The 15,786-nt window shown below is 58.0% G+C and overlaps 1 protein-coding gene across 1 annotated transcript; it reads left to right on the top strand.

Annotated features, from left to right (window-relative positions):
• Positions 1 to 8,284: 8,284 nt before the first annotated feature.
• On the top strand, positions 8,285 to 14,517 carry SOX13 (SRY-box transcription factor 13; the record flags this gene model as incomplete). The annotated part of the gene is made up of 13 exons (XM_079546557.1): positions 8,285 to 8,485; positions 9,122 to 9,227; positions 9,370 to 9,456; positions 9,740 to 9,912; positions 10,503 to 10,571; positions 10,677 to 10,791; positions 10,867 to 10,949; positions 11,053 to 11,212; positions 11,437 to 11,546; positions 11,622 to 11,718; positions 11,803 to 11,946; positions 13,928 to 14,144; positions 14,241 to 14,517. The coding sequence occupies 13 exons, from the start codon at positions 8,285 to 8,287 to the stop codon at positions 14,515 to 14,517; spliced, it is 1,839 nt and encodes a 612-aa protein (XP_079402683.1).
• Between the last annotated feature and the right edge of the window lie 1,269 nt (positions 14,518 to 15,786).

The raw sequence follows: 15,786 nt of genomic DNA, 5'->3' as shown, positions 1-15,786 counted from the left end.
GGGCTTTGCTGGCAGAGAGGACACGAACCCGGACATGGACATCCCCAGCCCCTGGGGCTCTGCAGGTGAATTCCCCAGTGGATGAGGCTCTGGAGCTTTCCTGCTCACCTTTCTTGCTGTGCATGATACAGGCGCTGGGGAGGGGACTTCGGGAGGGTTTGTGGGAGGGGGTCCCAGGGGCACTTTGTGCCTGTGCAGCTTTGAGACCCCTCTGTACCCCCACAGGCTGCAGCGTAGGCAGAAAGAGGGCAATGTTTGCCTTTCCTGGGGGCTCTTGGGCTGTGGTCTGTGTGTCCACCTGCAGCATCTGCTCTTGGGCTTCCTCTGCCCAGCTCTTCTTGCTGTGTTGCACCAGGTTTGTGGGTCCATCCTGGGAACTGAGCTGGGGAAAGCGTGCTTTTGCAGGGGAAGGTTGCTTGGTGCTGGTTATGGGATGGTGGCTCTCCCAGGTGCAGCCACCAGGTGGGCAGAGCCCAGAGGAGCCCACGGCAGGCTCATGCACCCCTATGGCAAAAAGCAGCGTGCAAAGCAGCAGGGATTGCAAATGCTTGTGCACAGAGCAACTGTGCTTTCCCTCAGCCCTGCTCAGCCACGCAGGAGCCAGCTGGGCACGTAAAGCCCTTCGCTGCAGGGGGATTGGGGACCTGAGGGGATGTGGGGACACAGAGGGGGACAGGTGCCACTGTGGCTGCTTGGGCACAAAGAGCCCCTTGTGTGCTGCAGGACATGGGGGTGGTCAGGGGCAATCGGACACCCCATGGCAGCAGGGAGGGCTGTCTGCAGCTTGCTGGAGAGTCTGCGCCCCTTGTGCAATGAAAATAATCCTGGCGGGCCAGTAGGAGCTTGTCCCCACATCTCTCTGCATGGTTTTCATGGTCTGTGATCTCCTCTGAAATGAGCAGGGGAGGGAAAGAGGTGAACCTGATTGTGTGCGGTGGTCGGGGGTGTGATGTGGTGTCGTTGCTCAGAGGGGTCTGTCCCATAAACAGTCCCAGCACTGGGCTTGGGGTGACCTCCCTGTGCTGGGAGGGACTCTGCTGGAGGGGTACAGGGCAATGAGGAACGAGCTCCTCACTGAGTTCTTAGCACAGGATCTCAGATCTGCCCCATAAATCAGTAGGAAGGGAGCTTGCGGTGATAAGGGAGAGAAATCCAGCTGAGAGTGTTTTCCTTGGGGATCTCCATCCCGACCCACCTGGCTGTGATTGCTGAGATCCAGGTTCCCTCTGCTTTCCAAAGGAAGCTGCCCGTGGTGCCATCAGCTCCTGTCACACCAGCAAAAATCTGTTGTCGAAATGTCAAATGGCCCCAGCAGCTGGGAGGTGGCCGTCACCCCTTTCCCAAGCCCCCCTGGCAGCTGGAGGAGGTGGAGTTCCCCCGGTTCCCTTGAGTTCCATTGATAGAGCCTTTGTGCCCCTGTGGCCAAGCAGCAGTTTGGGTGCATGGGGCTGTTTGCTGCTGTTACAAACCCATACAAGGTGAAGCTGATGGTTTCTGGGGCGATGTGGGTTTCGGAGAGCGGAGCTGGCACGGGCGGAAGCGCGCGGCCGTGGGGTTTGGGGTTTGGTGTTGTCTTCAAGGGGCCCTGAGCTGCTTTGGGTACATGTATGTGAGCCTGGAAACACCAGAATACCATCGGATGGGAGCCCCAAAGAGGAGACCCCAAAGAGAAGCCGCCCCAAGAGAGAGGAGCTCCCAGAGAGAAGCTCCCCGGATAGGAGCCCCCGAAGTTGAGTCCCCTAAAAAAGAGATCCTGAAGAGAAGCCCCCAAAATTGAGGCCTCAAAGAGGAGCTCCCAAAGAAGAAACCCCAATGAGGAGACCTCAAAGAAGAACCCCTCAAAGTTGAGTACCCTCCAGAAAGGAGACCTCCGAAGAGGAGTTCCCCCAAAGAAGAGCCCCCAGAGAGAAACCCCCAAAGAACTCCCAAAGTTGAGTCTCCCAAAGAGGAGCTCCCCAAAAAATCTCAAAGCTTGGGGGGCAACTGGAAAAAAGTGCCACTGATGGAAGGTGTAGAATGGCACGAGGTGCTCAGCAAGGGCTGGGAGAGGGAGGTTCGTGCTTTGGGAAGTGTTTTGCTCCATCCCATCCTTTAGTCCCCAAGTGCTTGGGCTGAGCCTGGCTGAGCTGAGCTCCTTCTTGTTGAGGAGCGGGAGAGGAAAGGGGTCAAATGTCTTCGCCCCTCCGTCATGCGATTGGAAAGTATTGTTTGTGAGCAAACTCTGCCTGGAAACGCTGAGTGAGTGAAACAGCACCAAACCTGCACCCAGATTGGCCTCTGCGATAAACCCGAGGGCTGCTTTGGGGTGAGGAGAAGGCAGAAACTGCAACAAAGGGGACAGAGACGGAGCTCCGTGTGCTCCGGCATCGCCGTGCCGGGTGAGTCGTCCCCGTCCTCATCTCCGTTATGGGAAAGGTTTCCTTTATTTGCTCTTCCTTTGCAAATCGATTGCATTACAAGGGGCAGAGGGTGGGCAGCTGAGCGCTCTGTGGACGGCTGGGGGGAGGGTGGAGGAGCCCAGAGGGCTCCAGGGTCAGGGAAGGGCCCTGAGGACCCCTTGAGGTCCTGATCCGACCACCCCTGGGTGCTCAGCACCTGCAGAACCTTCTGGGCCTTGTGGCCGTTCCCCTCTACCACCCATCCAAAGCCTTCCACGAATGACAAGATTTGCATCAAAAAGTATTTAAAAGAGGAAAAGAGGCGCAGTGGGAAGGGGGACTTGGAAAATATTACAGCTGTGGGGGCTTGCTCTTTTTGCTGTGGTATTTAGAGACCTGCAGGGGTGAAAAAACTCTTGAAGACGTGCAAAGGAGAACGCTTTGAGTGGCCGGCGTGCAAAGCAATGCTGTGCATGGCTGCACGGCTTCCTGCCGCGCTGTGCAGAGCGGGTGAGGAGTCGGGGGGATGCTCAGTGCTGTTTGCTCCCTGCCCAGCACATGGGAACAGGGAGTCACCCAACCCTGGTGTCGCCTTGTCCCCGTGCTGCCCATGTCCCTGCTGTGTCCTGGTTCCCAGCTGGGTGCTTCCAGACCCTTCTCTAAAGACGTTTCCAAATGCAACCTGGGCAGTGAAGCCATCCGGCTGCAGAGCTGGCGGTGCGCAGCGCTTTCCCCTTAGTGATACCAAAAGGGAAAGGGAAAAAAACAACAACCAAAAGAAAAAAAAGAAAGAAATCCTGGCAGGTAACCTCACCCCGAGGCTGGGAAGGGGGAAGGACCACATCTCCCATTGCCTGGGTCCACTCCCTGTGCCCGTTCCTCGGTGGGTCTTCAATAATGCCAACGTGCTGATGAGATCGTTCCCCACCCAATAAATCCCGTGGGCAGGAAGGTCCACCTGATGGTCATTTTGATTTTTCCCCTAATTAAAGCATCCTGTTGCTCGTCCCATCAAAGAAACCCATGCTGGAACCATTGCTGTGGACCTGCATCAGCTGATGCCCTGGGAAGGCTCTTGGTGTTACGTTGGGTTATTTGTTTGGCTCCTGTGCTGCTGCCGGGCGCGTAGTGCATGTGTTACATCTTTGGGGTGAATATGGGTACATTGGATGTGATTTAATGCCTCCAGGGCTGTGCTGTGAGGCTCATTGCCCCCATCTGGATGTGGGGTGCTGGCAGCAGGGAGAGGTCCCGGCTGAGCCCCTGTGCTGGAGAGGGGGGAGGCAGGAAGGCGCCTCGTGGCGGTGATGTGGCCCTCTGCCATCTTGTATGAAACCAGAGCAGCGTGGTAAGGAGCAGCTTAGGAAGCCCTGTGAGAGCAGAATTCACAACCAGCTGGAAATTGTGAGTAAAAAGGGCCACCAAGAACCCGGGGATGTGATGTGGTTGAGACCTCTGCAGGCTGTGCCAGAGGGACCCATGTGCCAGGGATGGCAGCACACGGCGTTCACCTCTCATTGTTATCATGGGGGGCTTTGCTGTCCCGTCCTCACACTGAGCATCCCGCAGCACCACTCTGCTTCTCCAGGACGTCCTCTTGCTTTAGGGTTAAAGCTTCCACGGGCTGTGCAGCAACAGGAGCTGTGCAGCAACAGGAGCCACGCGTTTCTACGCTCCACTTGAGCGATGCAGAATTGCTGCTCCACCCCACCGAGAGCCCCAGCCTGGCAGTGCTGGAGAGCTGAGCACGGCCTCTAGAAGCAAAGGGGGAATCCTCCTCCCTGTGAGATATGGGTCCCAGGCTTGACTAGACTGGGAGTGGAGGGGATGTGGGCGGCAGCAGGTGCTGGGGTGGCACATGGAGGGGCGACCTCCCCTGCGTGCCCATTGCCAGGAGTTTCCATGATGCCAATTCTGTCACCTTGGTGTCACCGCTGCGCTCTGAGCCCACAGGGACGTTTCCGGAGGCCGTCACCCCCCCAGTCAGAGCCACGGGGAGCCTTTGGGGAACAGACAAAGAGCGCCGTGTTCCGTGTGGGCACTGGGAAATCCCAGCTCTCGTTGGAGCTGCGGTTTTGCCCGCGAGCCCCCAAAGTTCTGCCGAAATGAACCGAGAGCAATGCTTTCCAAATCTCTCCCTTTTCGGCACTGATGTTGCAGCTTTTCAGCAACGCCAGTGCTTGGCAGCATGCTGGGAAGGCAGAGGTTGGGGCTTTCTGCAGGTGAGGTGTTGCAGAGGATGTGCAAAGCGTCGGCTCGCCCCAGCACTGAGCGTTTCCGCTGCGGCTCTGCCTGGCTTGGCGGGGACACGTGGAGCTGTGGCTGCCACGAGGTGATGGCAGCTCTGCAGCAGGATGGCTTCAGCCATCCGTGGCTTCTGGGTGACTTCAGTATCCCGACATCCAGGTGTATCTTGGGCTTAAAACCTGCTTTTTCATGGTCCTACACTGGGCGTTTCTGGGCATGAATCCTCAGCTGTTGGGTGTTTGTGAATGGCTCTGTGCAGGAGCCCCGCTGCTGATTCCTGCTTGGCCGGGAGCCACACGGGCTGCACTTCCAGCTCTGCTGCATCCCCAAAGGTCACCGTTTCCTCCTGCTAGTGACAGCACGGCGCTGGGGACAGCAGATATGCCTTAGTGTGGAGTGCCAGAGGTTGGCTGCAATCCCTCGCGAGCTCAAAAAGGTGAGACTTGACCCCATGACCCTCTATTTTTACGCACACCAGAGCCCCGATCCCAGTGTAGGAAGTGCTGCCCTCTCCCTGCCATGCACCCCGCTGTCCCTGCGTCCCCATGGGATGGCAACCTCGTGAAGTTCCCAGCTGTGTCCCTCACCTCAGCCACCCCCCCAGGCCCGCAGTGGCCGTGGCAGGAGGAAACCATCCCTCCTTTTATGTGCGAAGGCACGCTGGGCGGAAACGCTTGGAAAGGGCCCCGAAAGGACATTCCAAGTCTGGCAGGAAAGCAGTCCTCTCGTCTGGCAGGAGACGGGCTATTGTCTGTGCCGGTGACCGGAGGGATTCCTTGAGCCCTGCTTGGAAGGAGAGAACCTGTGTGTGGTTTATTTTTCCCCCTGCTCTCTCTCCTGGGGGTGCTCGCAGCTCGTGCCTGCGGTGCTTTCCCGCTGCTCTGTGCTGTGTGGTGTTTTCCCCTGTTGGATTTTGTGTTTGGCTACGTTTGGTGCTTTTCCCCTGGCTTGCTGCGTGTGTGGGGAGGTGGAAGGGAATCTATGAACTGATATTTTTCTGTGTGGAAAGAGGAAAAGAAAAAAGCCGACGGCCTCTCGGCTCCGCTGGTGCATTTGGTGATGGGCAGATGGAGCTGATCCTAAAAGCCAGGCAATCCAACTCACCCCATCAGCTGCTGGGATGCTCTCCCGTGTCCCATCCCTCAGTGCTGCCATCCCATGGGGTGGAATTGCACTGGACTGAGGAGCAGGAACCCTCAGTTCTGAGCCTGGTGCAGCCTGCAGCACATCTCTGCTGGCTTTTTTCCCCCTTGCTGCTGTGCAGAGGTGAGTGCTGTGTTCTGCAATGCTGGAGACCGGTGAGGGGATGCTCTAAAGGGTCTGGGGGGGGGAGGCCTCGGCAGGAGGCACATTGGCATCACCCATGGTGCCAGGCCGTTGCTGGCTCTGCCCCTGCCCTAACGAGCTGTTCGGCTGTGACACAAATGGGGCAGATAGGATCAGCTCCTAGCCAGGAAGGGTGGCACAGCACAAGGGGAGAATTGCAGGATGTGCCATTGAGGGGTACGAATGGAGAAGGAAAAGCCGGCTGTCGCCATCCCCAAACCTCAGCCCTGGGCTCTGGGCTTTAGCTGGGGCAGCCTGGTTGCAGGTAAGGTGGGCAAAGCGAGGTGTGCTGGGGTGGCAGCCGTAGGGCTTTGCAAAGAAGCCCCATTCGTGCTGATCTTTGGGTACACCTTGTCCCCGTGCTTGCGCTGTTCGCTGTGGCTCTCCAGGCTGGCACTGCTCATCCGTGCTCTGTTCGCTCCATTCCCCTCCGCCCTTCATTAAATAGCAAACATTAAAGGCGAAGATCTCTTACATGAAGATGTATTCCCTGTGCCAAGGCAATTGTTCCCGGCCCTATTGTCTGTGCAACAGAGGAGCCCTTGAGCTGAGCACACCTGAGACAGCCAGCACGGCCCTGCTATGGGAACAAGCCTTGTAACAAGATCACCACTCACTTTTCTCCTTTTTCTTCTCCCTTTTTTTAACATTTTTTTTTTTTTTGTTCAGCAAACCGTATAATAATCCCACAATGAGGCCCCTTTCACACGGACCCCTATTAAAGCACCGGCTGTATTTTAAGAGTAAACTTCCAGTGGCACCGGGAGGTGAAGCACAATGGGAAGGTGACCTGACCGAGCGCTGGCACTTTGCTTTTGTGCTCCTCCAGCCTTGGGCATCGCTCTGTGCTGAGCACTGTGTGGGCATCCTTGGGTTGACTGCATCCCTGCTGGAGGGAGGGAGGGGAAATGATGGCAGGAACGCATGGAGCGGGGCTTTGTGCCTTCAGAAGGGATGGAAGGAGCACCAACCTTGCTTCTTCTCTCCCATACGGAGCTCAGCTTGTTGCTGTTGCAGCCCCATGCATGCGGAGCAGCACTCAGCACCCAAACTCCTCTCTTTACTCCTTCACCAACTCCTGAGCCACAAAAGCACCCGGGGCTGTGCTTTGCTGCCTCATTTTTCCCCACCTGCAGCACTTCAGGCTCTGGGAGACCGCGGGGCACCTGGATGCACACAGCACACTGAGCGCAGCATCCCGCTGGCTGCACGCCGGCTCGGTCCTGCTGCCAGCAGCGCCCATTTCCTCCCCATCCCTCGGGGTGTTTTTATGAGCATCGATCCCGGGTGGGGAGGGGGAGAGAGGGGATGGACTCATTGCCGGGCTGCCCCCCGAGGTGGGCAGGGGGCAGGAAAGGGGAGCGGGCGGTGCTGCAGGATGCGGGCAGATACCGTGCAGGGCTGGAGCTGGGAGGAAACCCAGAGCCCGGAGAGCACCGTGGGTTTGTTCAGAGAAGGGCAGGGAACTGAGATTAAAAAAAGCCCTGCTAAGATCAGAAACTCTGGCGCGCACAGTGCCCCATTGTTGAGCTGTCACACTTCCCTTTACTTTATTGCTTTTGTCCAACACCCTATTGTTCCACTTCCTTTTGTCCCCTATTCAGAGCCCTGGCTTTTCATTACCCAGCCGGCCTTGTTGTTTTCGTTTCTTTTGTTTGAAGTTCCTGAGAGGAAGGTTTTATTTTCAGCAGTTTGATTAATTCGCAGCTTGAGCTGGGCTTTGTTTGTTGTGTCACCGCTGCCCCGATGGTGCAGCCCGGTCCTGTCCTGGGGGCCCCCGGATGGTGGGGTGCAGGCAGGACCCCCTGATGGGTGCAGGGCTGGGGGGTCCCTGCTGGAGGGTGCACACCGTGGCCCCCGTGCCCTTCATCCCGCTGTAAATCCCATCCCTGATGGTCTCCTTCCCCTATTATTCCACCCTGAAAGGTGAAGGTGGGGAGGGGGCATTTGGTGCTGTTGTTGCTGTGTGTTGTGAGGGCTGGTGGTCCGGGGGCTGGGGGAAAATTCCTGCTGGGAGTTTGCAGTGGGATCCCAGCTTGTCCCATTTGGGGACACAAACTGTGCAGGGGACGTGGCTGTGGCACATTGCTTAGGGCACATCCTATGGGGAAAAAAAACTGGTTCTGGCCATGCTTGGTGCCCCACTGGATGCCCTTAGGACATTTCTGAGCCCCATGGTGCCCCGCTGGGGGCTGATCATGGAGAGCCCTTAGAGCACGCAGGGCTCAGCTTCACCACCAGCACAGGGCAAGGCTGGGCAAAGGGGTGCCTCTGATGTGTGGGGGGGAGGGGAGACCCCCATCTCTCTGCTAACAGCCCTGCTGTTCTGCAGGATGTCCATGAGGAGCCCCGTTTCTCCCCACCTGGAGCTCGATGGGGCGGGCAGCATGGTGAACTGCAGCATCAAGACGGAGGAGAAGAAGGAGAGTGGCTATGAGAGCCCACCGGGGGCTGCCCCCAGCACTGAGCCCCATCCCAACGACCCCCCAGGACCACCACCAAGAGAGGGCACAGACCCCCAGGCATTGCCACAGGTGGGTCCCATCACTGTGACCGCCTCTGCTCCTGGCCTTGACCGAGCCCTGGTCCCTTTGGGTTGGCAGTGCACTGCATCCCACCCCAGGCAGACAGAGGTTGTCGTTTCCCTGAGCTTTTATTCCTCATCCTGAGGAAATGAAGCTGAAACCTGAGGTTCCCCTCAGGGTTTTTGGCTGCTGTCAGTGCTCTCGGCTCAGCTCTGGCATTAGCTTTTGGCGCTCAGCTCTCCAGGGCCACCTGCAGACATCTTCCACTGTCCGCGCATGCAGGACCAGGGCCACTCTGTTATTTTCCTGTTTTAATTGCTCTCGAGCTTCCTCTCTCTCTGCCCAATATTCTCAGTCCCCGGGCTTGGAGAAGCAGGGCACTCCAAAGAAATAACAGCAACCTCCTGCAAAGCAGGGCTTGGTCACTGGGATGCTTTCAAGCTGGGGGAGTGCTTCAGGAGCACGTGGTCCAGGATGTCACTGAGCATCTCATCAGCTCCAAACATACCTTCAGTTCCAAGCAACCCATTTGCTCTGGGCACCCCATCAGCTCTGAGCACCCCATCAGCTTGGTGTCTCCTGCTTGGAGACATGTAGATGTCCCTGTCCACGGGTTCTCCACCGAGTGATGCTCTGTGTGTGCAGGAGTCCTGCTCACCCGCTGGTGATGCATTGGAGCCGCGGTGCTCAGCCTTCGAGCCGGCTGTCGGCAGCCAGGAGAAGCTGGACTTCAACAGAAACTTAAAAGAGGGTAAGAAAGGTTTCTGGGACCTCTCTATTTTTGGGAAGATTTGGGATTGGAAGAGCCACGGTGCAGAGCTTCGGGCCGTGCTCACCTGGCTCTCCTCTCCCCACTCTGCTCTGCTGACTGCGGTGCCTGCTGATGGGGACAGTGATGCCGACCATTGAGAAATTACTCTCCAGCGACTGGAAGGAAAGGCTGCTGGGCCGAAATGCTGCTGAGACCAAAGAAGTGAAGGGTGAGGTCCCTTCTGTGCCACCTCGGTGCTCTGTGCCCCCCTCAGGTGCCCGCATGGCTTTGTGTTCCCCCATCAATAGGAGGGGAGGTGTGTCTGCAGCGTCATGTTTTGTGGAGATTTGTAGGTTTTTAGCCAAAATACTCATTACCCAGAACTGGGCTTTCCTGATAAAACCTTGCTCTGATGGCACAGGGGGATTTTTGAACACCCCTCTGACCACAGCCCCCACCCGTGGTGGTGATGCTGCTCCTCAAGCCCCCAACTTTGCTTCTTCCCTATGCAGGAACCCAGGAGAGCCTGGCAGAGAAAGAGCTCCAGCTGCTCGTCATGATCAACCAGCTGTCCACGCTGCGGGATCAGCTCCTGACAGCCCACTCAGAGCAGAAGAACATGGCTGCAATGCTCTTTGAGAAGCAGCAGCAGCAGATGGAGCTGGCGCGGCAGCAGCAGGAGCAGGTGGGCTCCCAGGAGACCTGTGTCCCTTCAGGGCTCACTTTGGTACCTTCTGACTACAGAGGCAGGCCAGAGGGATGGGGTCCAGGGGACAGAACCCCTCTAGAAGTAGGAAGAAGCTCTTTGGTGTCTGCCCAGAAACCTTCCCTGTTTCTGTGCCCATCCCAAGACTTCCCATCCTGCTGCTTGCTATGGGGTGGCTCAGGGTCAAAGCTCTCCATTCCTTATCTACATGTTGAGGATGAATCATAGGAAGTCCTTAACGAGCCCCTTCCTGACTGCCCTCTTCTTTGCTCTTTGAACATTGATTTATTCCTCTTATCCCTAATAGTGTTAAGTGTGGGGATGACATCAGGGTATGGGTGACCCAACGGTGCCAAGTGCAAGGATGGCATCTCTGGCACATGGTGTATGGATGATGGTCTCTCCTATTGCATTTCTCTCCCTGTGGCCCTTGAGACATCTCCTGTGCCAACCACAGGAGGCCACCATGCCCTTGGGAGCATCGCTTTTGGATTTGGGCAGCTCATGCCCCATGGGGGCTCAGGAGCCCCTGTTCCCATTGCTCAGCCCCTCTGTCTCCTTCCTTCCAGATTGCGAAGCAGCAGCAGCAGCTCATCCAGCAGCAGCACAAAATCAACCTGCTGCAGCAACAGATCCAGGTAAAGGTGGGGGACACCCCTGTAGCCACCCGCAGAGCCAGACAGCGGGGACACAGCCCAGCTACGCCATCCCACAACCATTATCCGTGGTGCTCTTTCCTCCAGCAGGTCAACATGCCCTACGTCATGATCCCTGCCTTCACCCCCAGCCATCAGCCCCTTCCTGTGACCCAGGACCCCCAGATAGCGCTGCCCATCCAGCCCATCCCCTGCAAGCCAGGTGAGCCGAGTCCCCAGGGCGTACGGATGCCTGCGGGGTGCCCTCATCCCCCAACACTTCCTCTGTTCCCTGCAGTGGATTACCCCGTGCAGCTGCTGCACAGCCCTCCTCCTCCCACGTTAAAGAGACCCAGTGGCTCTGGCCACCTCCAGATGCAGGTATGGCCCCAAAGTGCCTCTACAGCCCCACAGCACCCACTGTTCCCCTGCACCTGGGTGTGCCAGGGGCTGTACATCACACCCTGCCTTCCTTCTGCCCCAGGAGACCTCGCAGCCGCTGAACTTGACGGCCAAACCCAAAGGCTCCGAGCTCCCCAGTGCCTCCAGCTCACCCAGTTTGAAGATGAGCAGCTGCCAGTCCCTCACACCGAGCCATGGGGCTGTGCGAGACCTGCAGAGCAGCCCGTCCAACCTGCCCTTGGGTGGGTTCCCATCACCTCCACCCGTGGAGGGTCCTAAAGCCTCCCCAACAACACCTCCCAGAGGCAGCAGACAGCTCTGCTCCTTGGTGTCTCACCTTGTTGGGGTGCTCTGGGTGCACCGTGCCGCCCCACAGGGCCACGCTGCCCCAATTTTTGTTGGGTTGGGGATAGGCATTATGGGATTTTGGGGTGCTGACGGGTGCCCCGGGCTGGTTTCCCACCAGGATTCTTGGGCGAGGGCGATGCCATCACCAAAGCCATCCAGGATGCACGGCAGCTGCTGCACGGCCACAGCGGTGCCATGGAGGGAGCGCTGAGCCACCCTTACCGCAAGGTGAGCCGAACCCAGAGTGACCCCCCACCCCTCCATCACTGCACCCCACGATGACTTCATCCACCCTTCCTGCAGGACCACGTTGGCATCGATGCTTCCCCTGTGAAGGAGCGGATGGAGGAGACACCCACACACCGCCTGGATGAGACTCTGCTGAGCTGTGAGATGGACGGTATGGGGACGGTGGGTGCCGTGGGGCAGTGCCACGTTGCTCCTTCCTCCTGCTCTGAGCCAGCCTTTGGGGTCCCTCTCATAGGAACGCGGCACTTCCCCGAGTCCAGGAACAACAACCACATCAAACGGCCCATGAACGCCTTCATGGTGTGGGCGAAGGATGAGAGGAGGAAGATTTTGCAGGCGTTCCCAGATATGCACAACTCCAGCATCAGCAAGATCCTGGGTGAGTGCTTTGCGTCCACCCTGCCTCACCGTGTCAGGGTGGGGGATCCCAACTGTGGTGTGGGATGGAAAGGAGAAGGAAACCCTTCTCTGTACATCCCACAGCACTGGGGGGCACAGCAATGGGGCCATGATTGACAATCAGATTGACAAAGGTGTGCAAAGGGGAACCAGAGGCTGAGGCAGCAGCAGGGGCACAGTGCATGCTCAGGGTGAGGGTGGACCTGGACCCACTGCTGGGTTCCTTGGTTCTGCTCTGAGCAGCAGGTCATGGGCATCCTTTGGGGCAAGGATCTTTGGGGCAAATGCCCCCCTATGCCGGGATCCAGAGCCCAGCACTGTTTCATTGCTATCCTCCACCAAGTGCAGCTCTTTACTTGCCACCCCTTTACCCCCCTGCAATGCTCTCTGCACCCCATGCTGCTGTATCCCCAGCAGGATGATTTTGCACCATCCTCATTTAGCTGGCAGCATCCTCCAGCTCTGTTCCCCAGCTCCCCACCAGCAGCTTGCTGTCACCCCAGCCTTGGGGCAGCCTGTTTCACCCCAGCTATTAAAAGCAATCGGTGTGGTCTCCCAGTAGCCCATCTGAAGGCTCACACGCTTCGCTCCGCCGCCGCCTCGTTTTAGCAGCTCCGCTCGTTAAAAAAGAACCGAAACAACCTCTGGGCTTCTGCATTTGAAAGAGCACGCAGGCAGGATCTGCTCGCAACCGCTGGGGGTCGGAGAGGGGTCTGGGAGCAGACGCGTGTGGTGTTCTGGTTGCTGTCACATTCAATGTCCGTGGCTTTAAATAGCTGGCGCAGTTCTGCATGGGGAGCCGGAGCTGCTCGCTGTTCACTGGGGCAAATTTAACCTGAAGCCGAGGATGCTGGGACTGGTGCTCACCCGAGGCTGGGAGTTTTGGTTGCTGTGTGCTCTCCTGTATGGCTGCTGGGGCTCAGGCAGCACGAGGGGCTGAGCAGGGGGAGGATGTGGGGTGCGTGTGGCTCCGTGCCTTGATTTATTCAGAATGCCCAACTGGTGGAACAGGGGAAGGAGATGAGCTCTAGGGGATGGAGACCTGAGGGAGGGTTTAGGGAATGGGGACAGGGACTCTGGAAGTCTGAGGCCATAAGCATTGCTAGCATCATCCTCAGATGAGGATGCTCAAGGTTCTCTTGTTGACTCTGAGCATCTCTAAGGGTGAAGATCCCACTCCCCTCATGGACTTTCTCCCAGGGCTGCCCCACTCCCAGCAGGATGAATTATTTCCTCATGCCCAGCTGTAAATTGCCTTTCACCTGCTGCCTCTTGTCCTTCAAGGTGCGCCTGTGAGGAGAGCTGGGTTCACTCTTCCCCAGATGCCCTTTAAGCAGTGGAAGCTGCAGTTAAAGCCCCTGCACTTTCTCTTGGGCTGAGCCATCCCAGATTCGCCCCATGGTGCAATTATGTGATCCTTCCAGCGTGATCCTTTCATCACTCCCCAGACCCGGACATGGGTCTGGCTGTAGCCCCTGATCCCATCCCTCCCCTCCCCAGTCAGCAGCCTTGTGCTGTGCTCCCCTTTCCCCTCCTGCCTTGGGTGCAGGTGGAAGTGACAATGCAGGTCAGCCACTGGGGGAATCTGAGTCACACACCAGGACAGCCTATTGCAGCCACAGCACCTATTTGGAGAGGTGCCCCAGAAGGTCAGGGCTGGGGGCCACGCATGGCAGGGATCCCAGGGGTGCCACCAACCCCAACTCTGGCTCCTGTCACACTTGAGGGCCCCACAGTCTGGGGATGCATTGCACTGCTGCAAGTGTAGTGTGCATAGAGCAGCATGTGAACATTCCTAGAACCGCAGAATGGCTTGGCTTAGAAGGAGCCTTAAACATGATCTAAATCCAGCCCCCATGAGCGTGAATCCCCTCTTGCCATGGGGTCGTGCACACGGATCTCCATGGGGAAGCTGCAGTGTGGCAGTGGCTAAGCACACCCTGTGGCTCCTCTGTGCCCAGGCTCCCGCTGGAAATCGATGACAAACCAGGAGAAGCAGCCTTACTACGAGGAACAAGCCCGACTGAGCCGACAGCACTTGGAGAAATATCCCGACTATAAGTACAAACCCCGACCCAAACGCACGTGCATCGTGGAGGGGAAACGGCTGCGCGTGGGGGAATACAAAGCGCTGATGAGGAACCGGCGGCAGGATGCCCGGCAGGGCTATTTGATAGGGTAACACAGAGGGATGCCCTGGGGGCAGCGAGGGGCTCGCCCCGCTCCCGTCCCGCTGATGGCATCCCCCCCCCTCCCCTCCCCCTTATCCCGCAGTCCCCAAGGCAGCCAGCTGCCCCCCGGCTCCTCGGATGTGCTGTACCCTCGGCCGGTGGGCATGCAGCTGCCGTCCCCGCTGATGGAGCATTACCTGCCCCGTGGCGTGGATCCCAGCATGCCCGTCATCGTCAGCGCTCGTAGCCTGAAGGAAGGTGACGGCGGAGGGGACGATGGGCACTCGGTGGCGGATGGTGAGATGTATCGCTACAGCGAGGAGGAGGACTCGGAGGGAGAGGAGAAGAGCGATGGAGAGCTGGTGGTGCTGACAGACTGAAGGGCCGGGCGGGGGGCAGCGGGGCTGGCTGGCACCAGGCGCTGGTGACCCCCGATGCGGCGCGGGTAAAGAGCCAGCAGCCGCAGGGATGAGATGAGATGAGTGGGTGATGGTGGGGGGTTTGGGTACGTGGCGGTGCCGTTGCTGCTGTAGGGAATGGGGCTCTGCAGCTTGGCTGAGAGCTGATGGCTCAGGAACCCTGCAGCCCCCAGTAAGGACCTGGGGGGAATGGGACATGGGAATCTTCCAGCTCTCTATTCCCTACCTATGCCACCTGCCGACGCCTGGCCACGGGGGCATCCATAAGCTCTGCTCAGCCCAGCCCTCCCCGCTCCACTGCAGTTCCCCCCTTGCAGCCTGCCAGTGAATTCCCATGGAGCCTTTTTTTAGCTCTTGCCTGACCCGAGTGCGAGCCGAGGGCACTGAGGAGCCCTTTATGCTCCTGATGCTCTGTCCCACTTTGTAAATAAAGCGGGTGCTGTTCCCTGGCTGTGCCCAGCCCTCAGGCAGCCCCGGTGCACAGCACTGCTGTGGGTCCACGCATCCCCAGGTGCCTCCTTTGCACCGCAGCTCCGCGAGCGCAAGGCTTCACCTCTGTGCATCATGGAAACAGCAGAAGTGGGGGGGGGGGGGGGGGGGAGGGGGAGACGGAGTGGGGGGAGAGGAAAAAATAGCGATTTAAAGGGAAAAAGAAAAAAACCAACAATATCTGGCTCTGCTCAGCACCCGTGCACCCAGCGCAGGGTTTGCATGCAGGTGCAGGAGCAGCACGGAGCACACGCACCGCCGTGTGGCAGCAGCCAGGCACAGCCGTGCTGCGTGCATCACACCTCTGCTAGGGGCTGCAGCAGCACTGCTGCTCCCTCTCACTCCAGGGCCACAGCAGCCGGTGGGGGTCCTTTCTCTTTGCCCACCCCCTTCTCTCTTCCCTTTTTCTCAGTGCTTTATTTATTCCCCCCAAGGCACAGCTCAGGCTGGGGGCTGGATGCGGCCCCGCACCGAAGGAGCAGCTCTTCCTCTCTCTCTCTCTTTCTTTTTTTTTTTTTTTTTTCTTTTTTTTTTTTTTTAAGACTGTAAATATAGATAGAGCTTTATTTTGTTAATAAGACGAGTAACTTAACCTGTATATTTCACATACTTGTTTACAAACTGCCCTCCCCACCCCTTGGCACAATAAAGATGATGTTTTGAACTGAGCTCAGGGCTGAGTCTGGCCAACCCAAGGGATTGGGATCCAGGCTTCCATTGTAGAGATCTGGGGGCTTCCTT

The sequence above is a fragment of the Tetrao urogallus genome (assembly GCF_951394365.1).
Source record: "Tetrao urogallus genome assembly, chromosome: 24".
In the NCBI taxonomy this organism is placed as follows: Eukaryota; Metazoa; Chordata; class Aves; order Galliformes; family Phasianidae; genus Tetrao; species Tetrao urogallus.
Note: the sequence above shows the minus strand (reverse complement) of the source record. Positions and strands in the feature narration are given on the sequence as shown.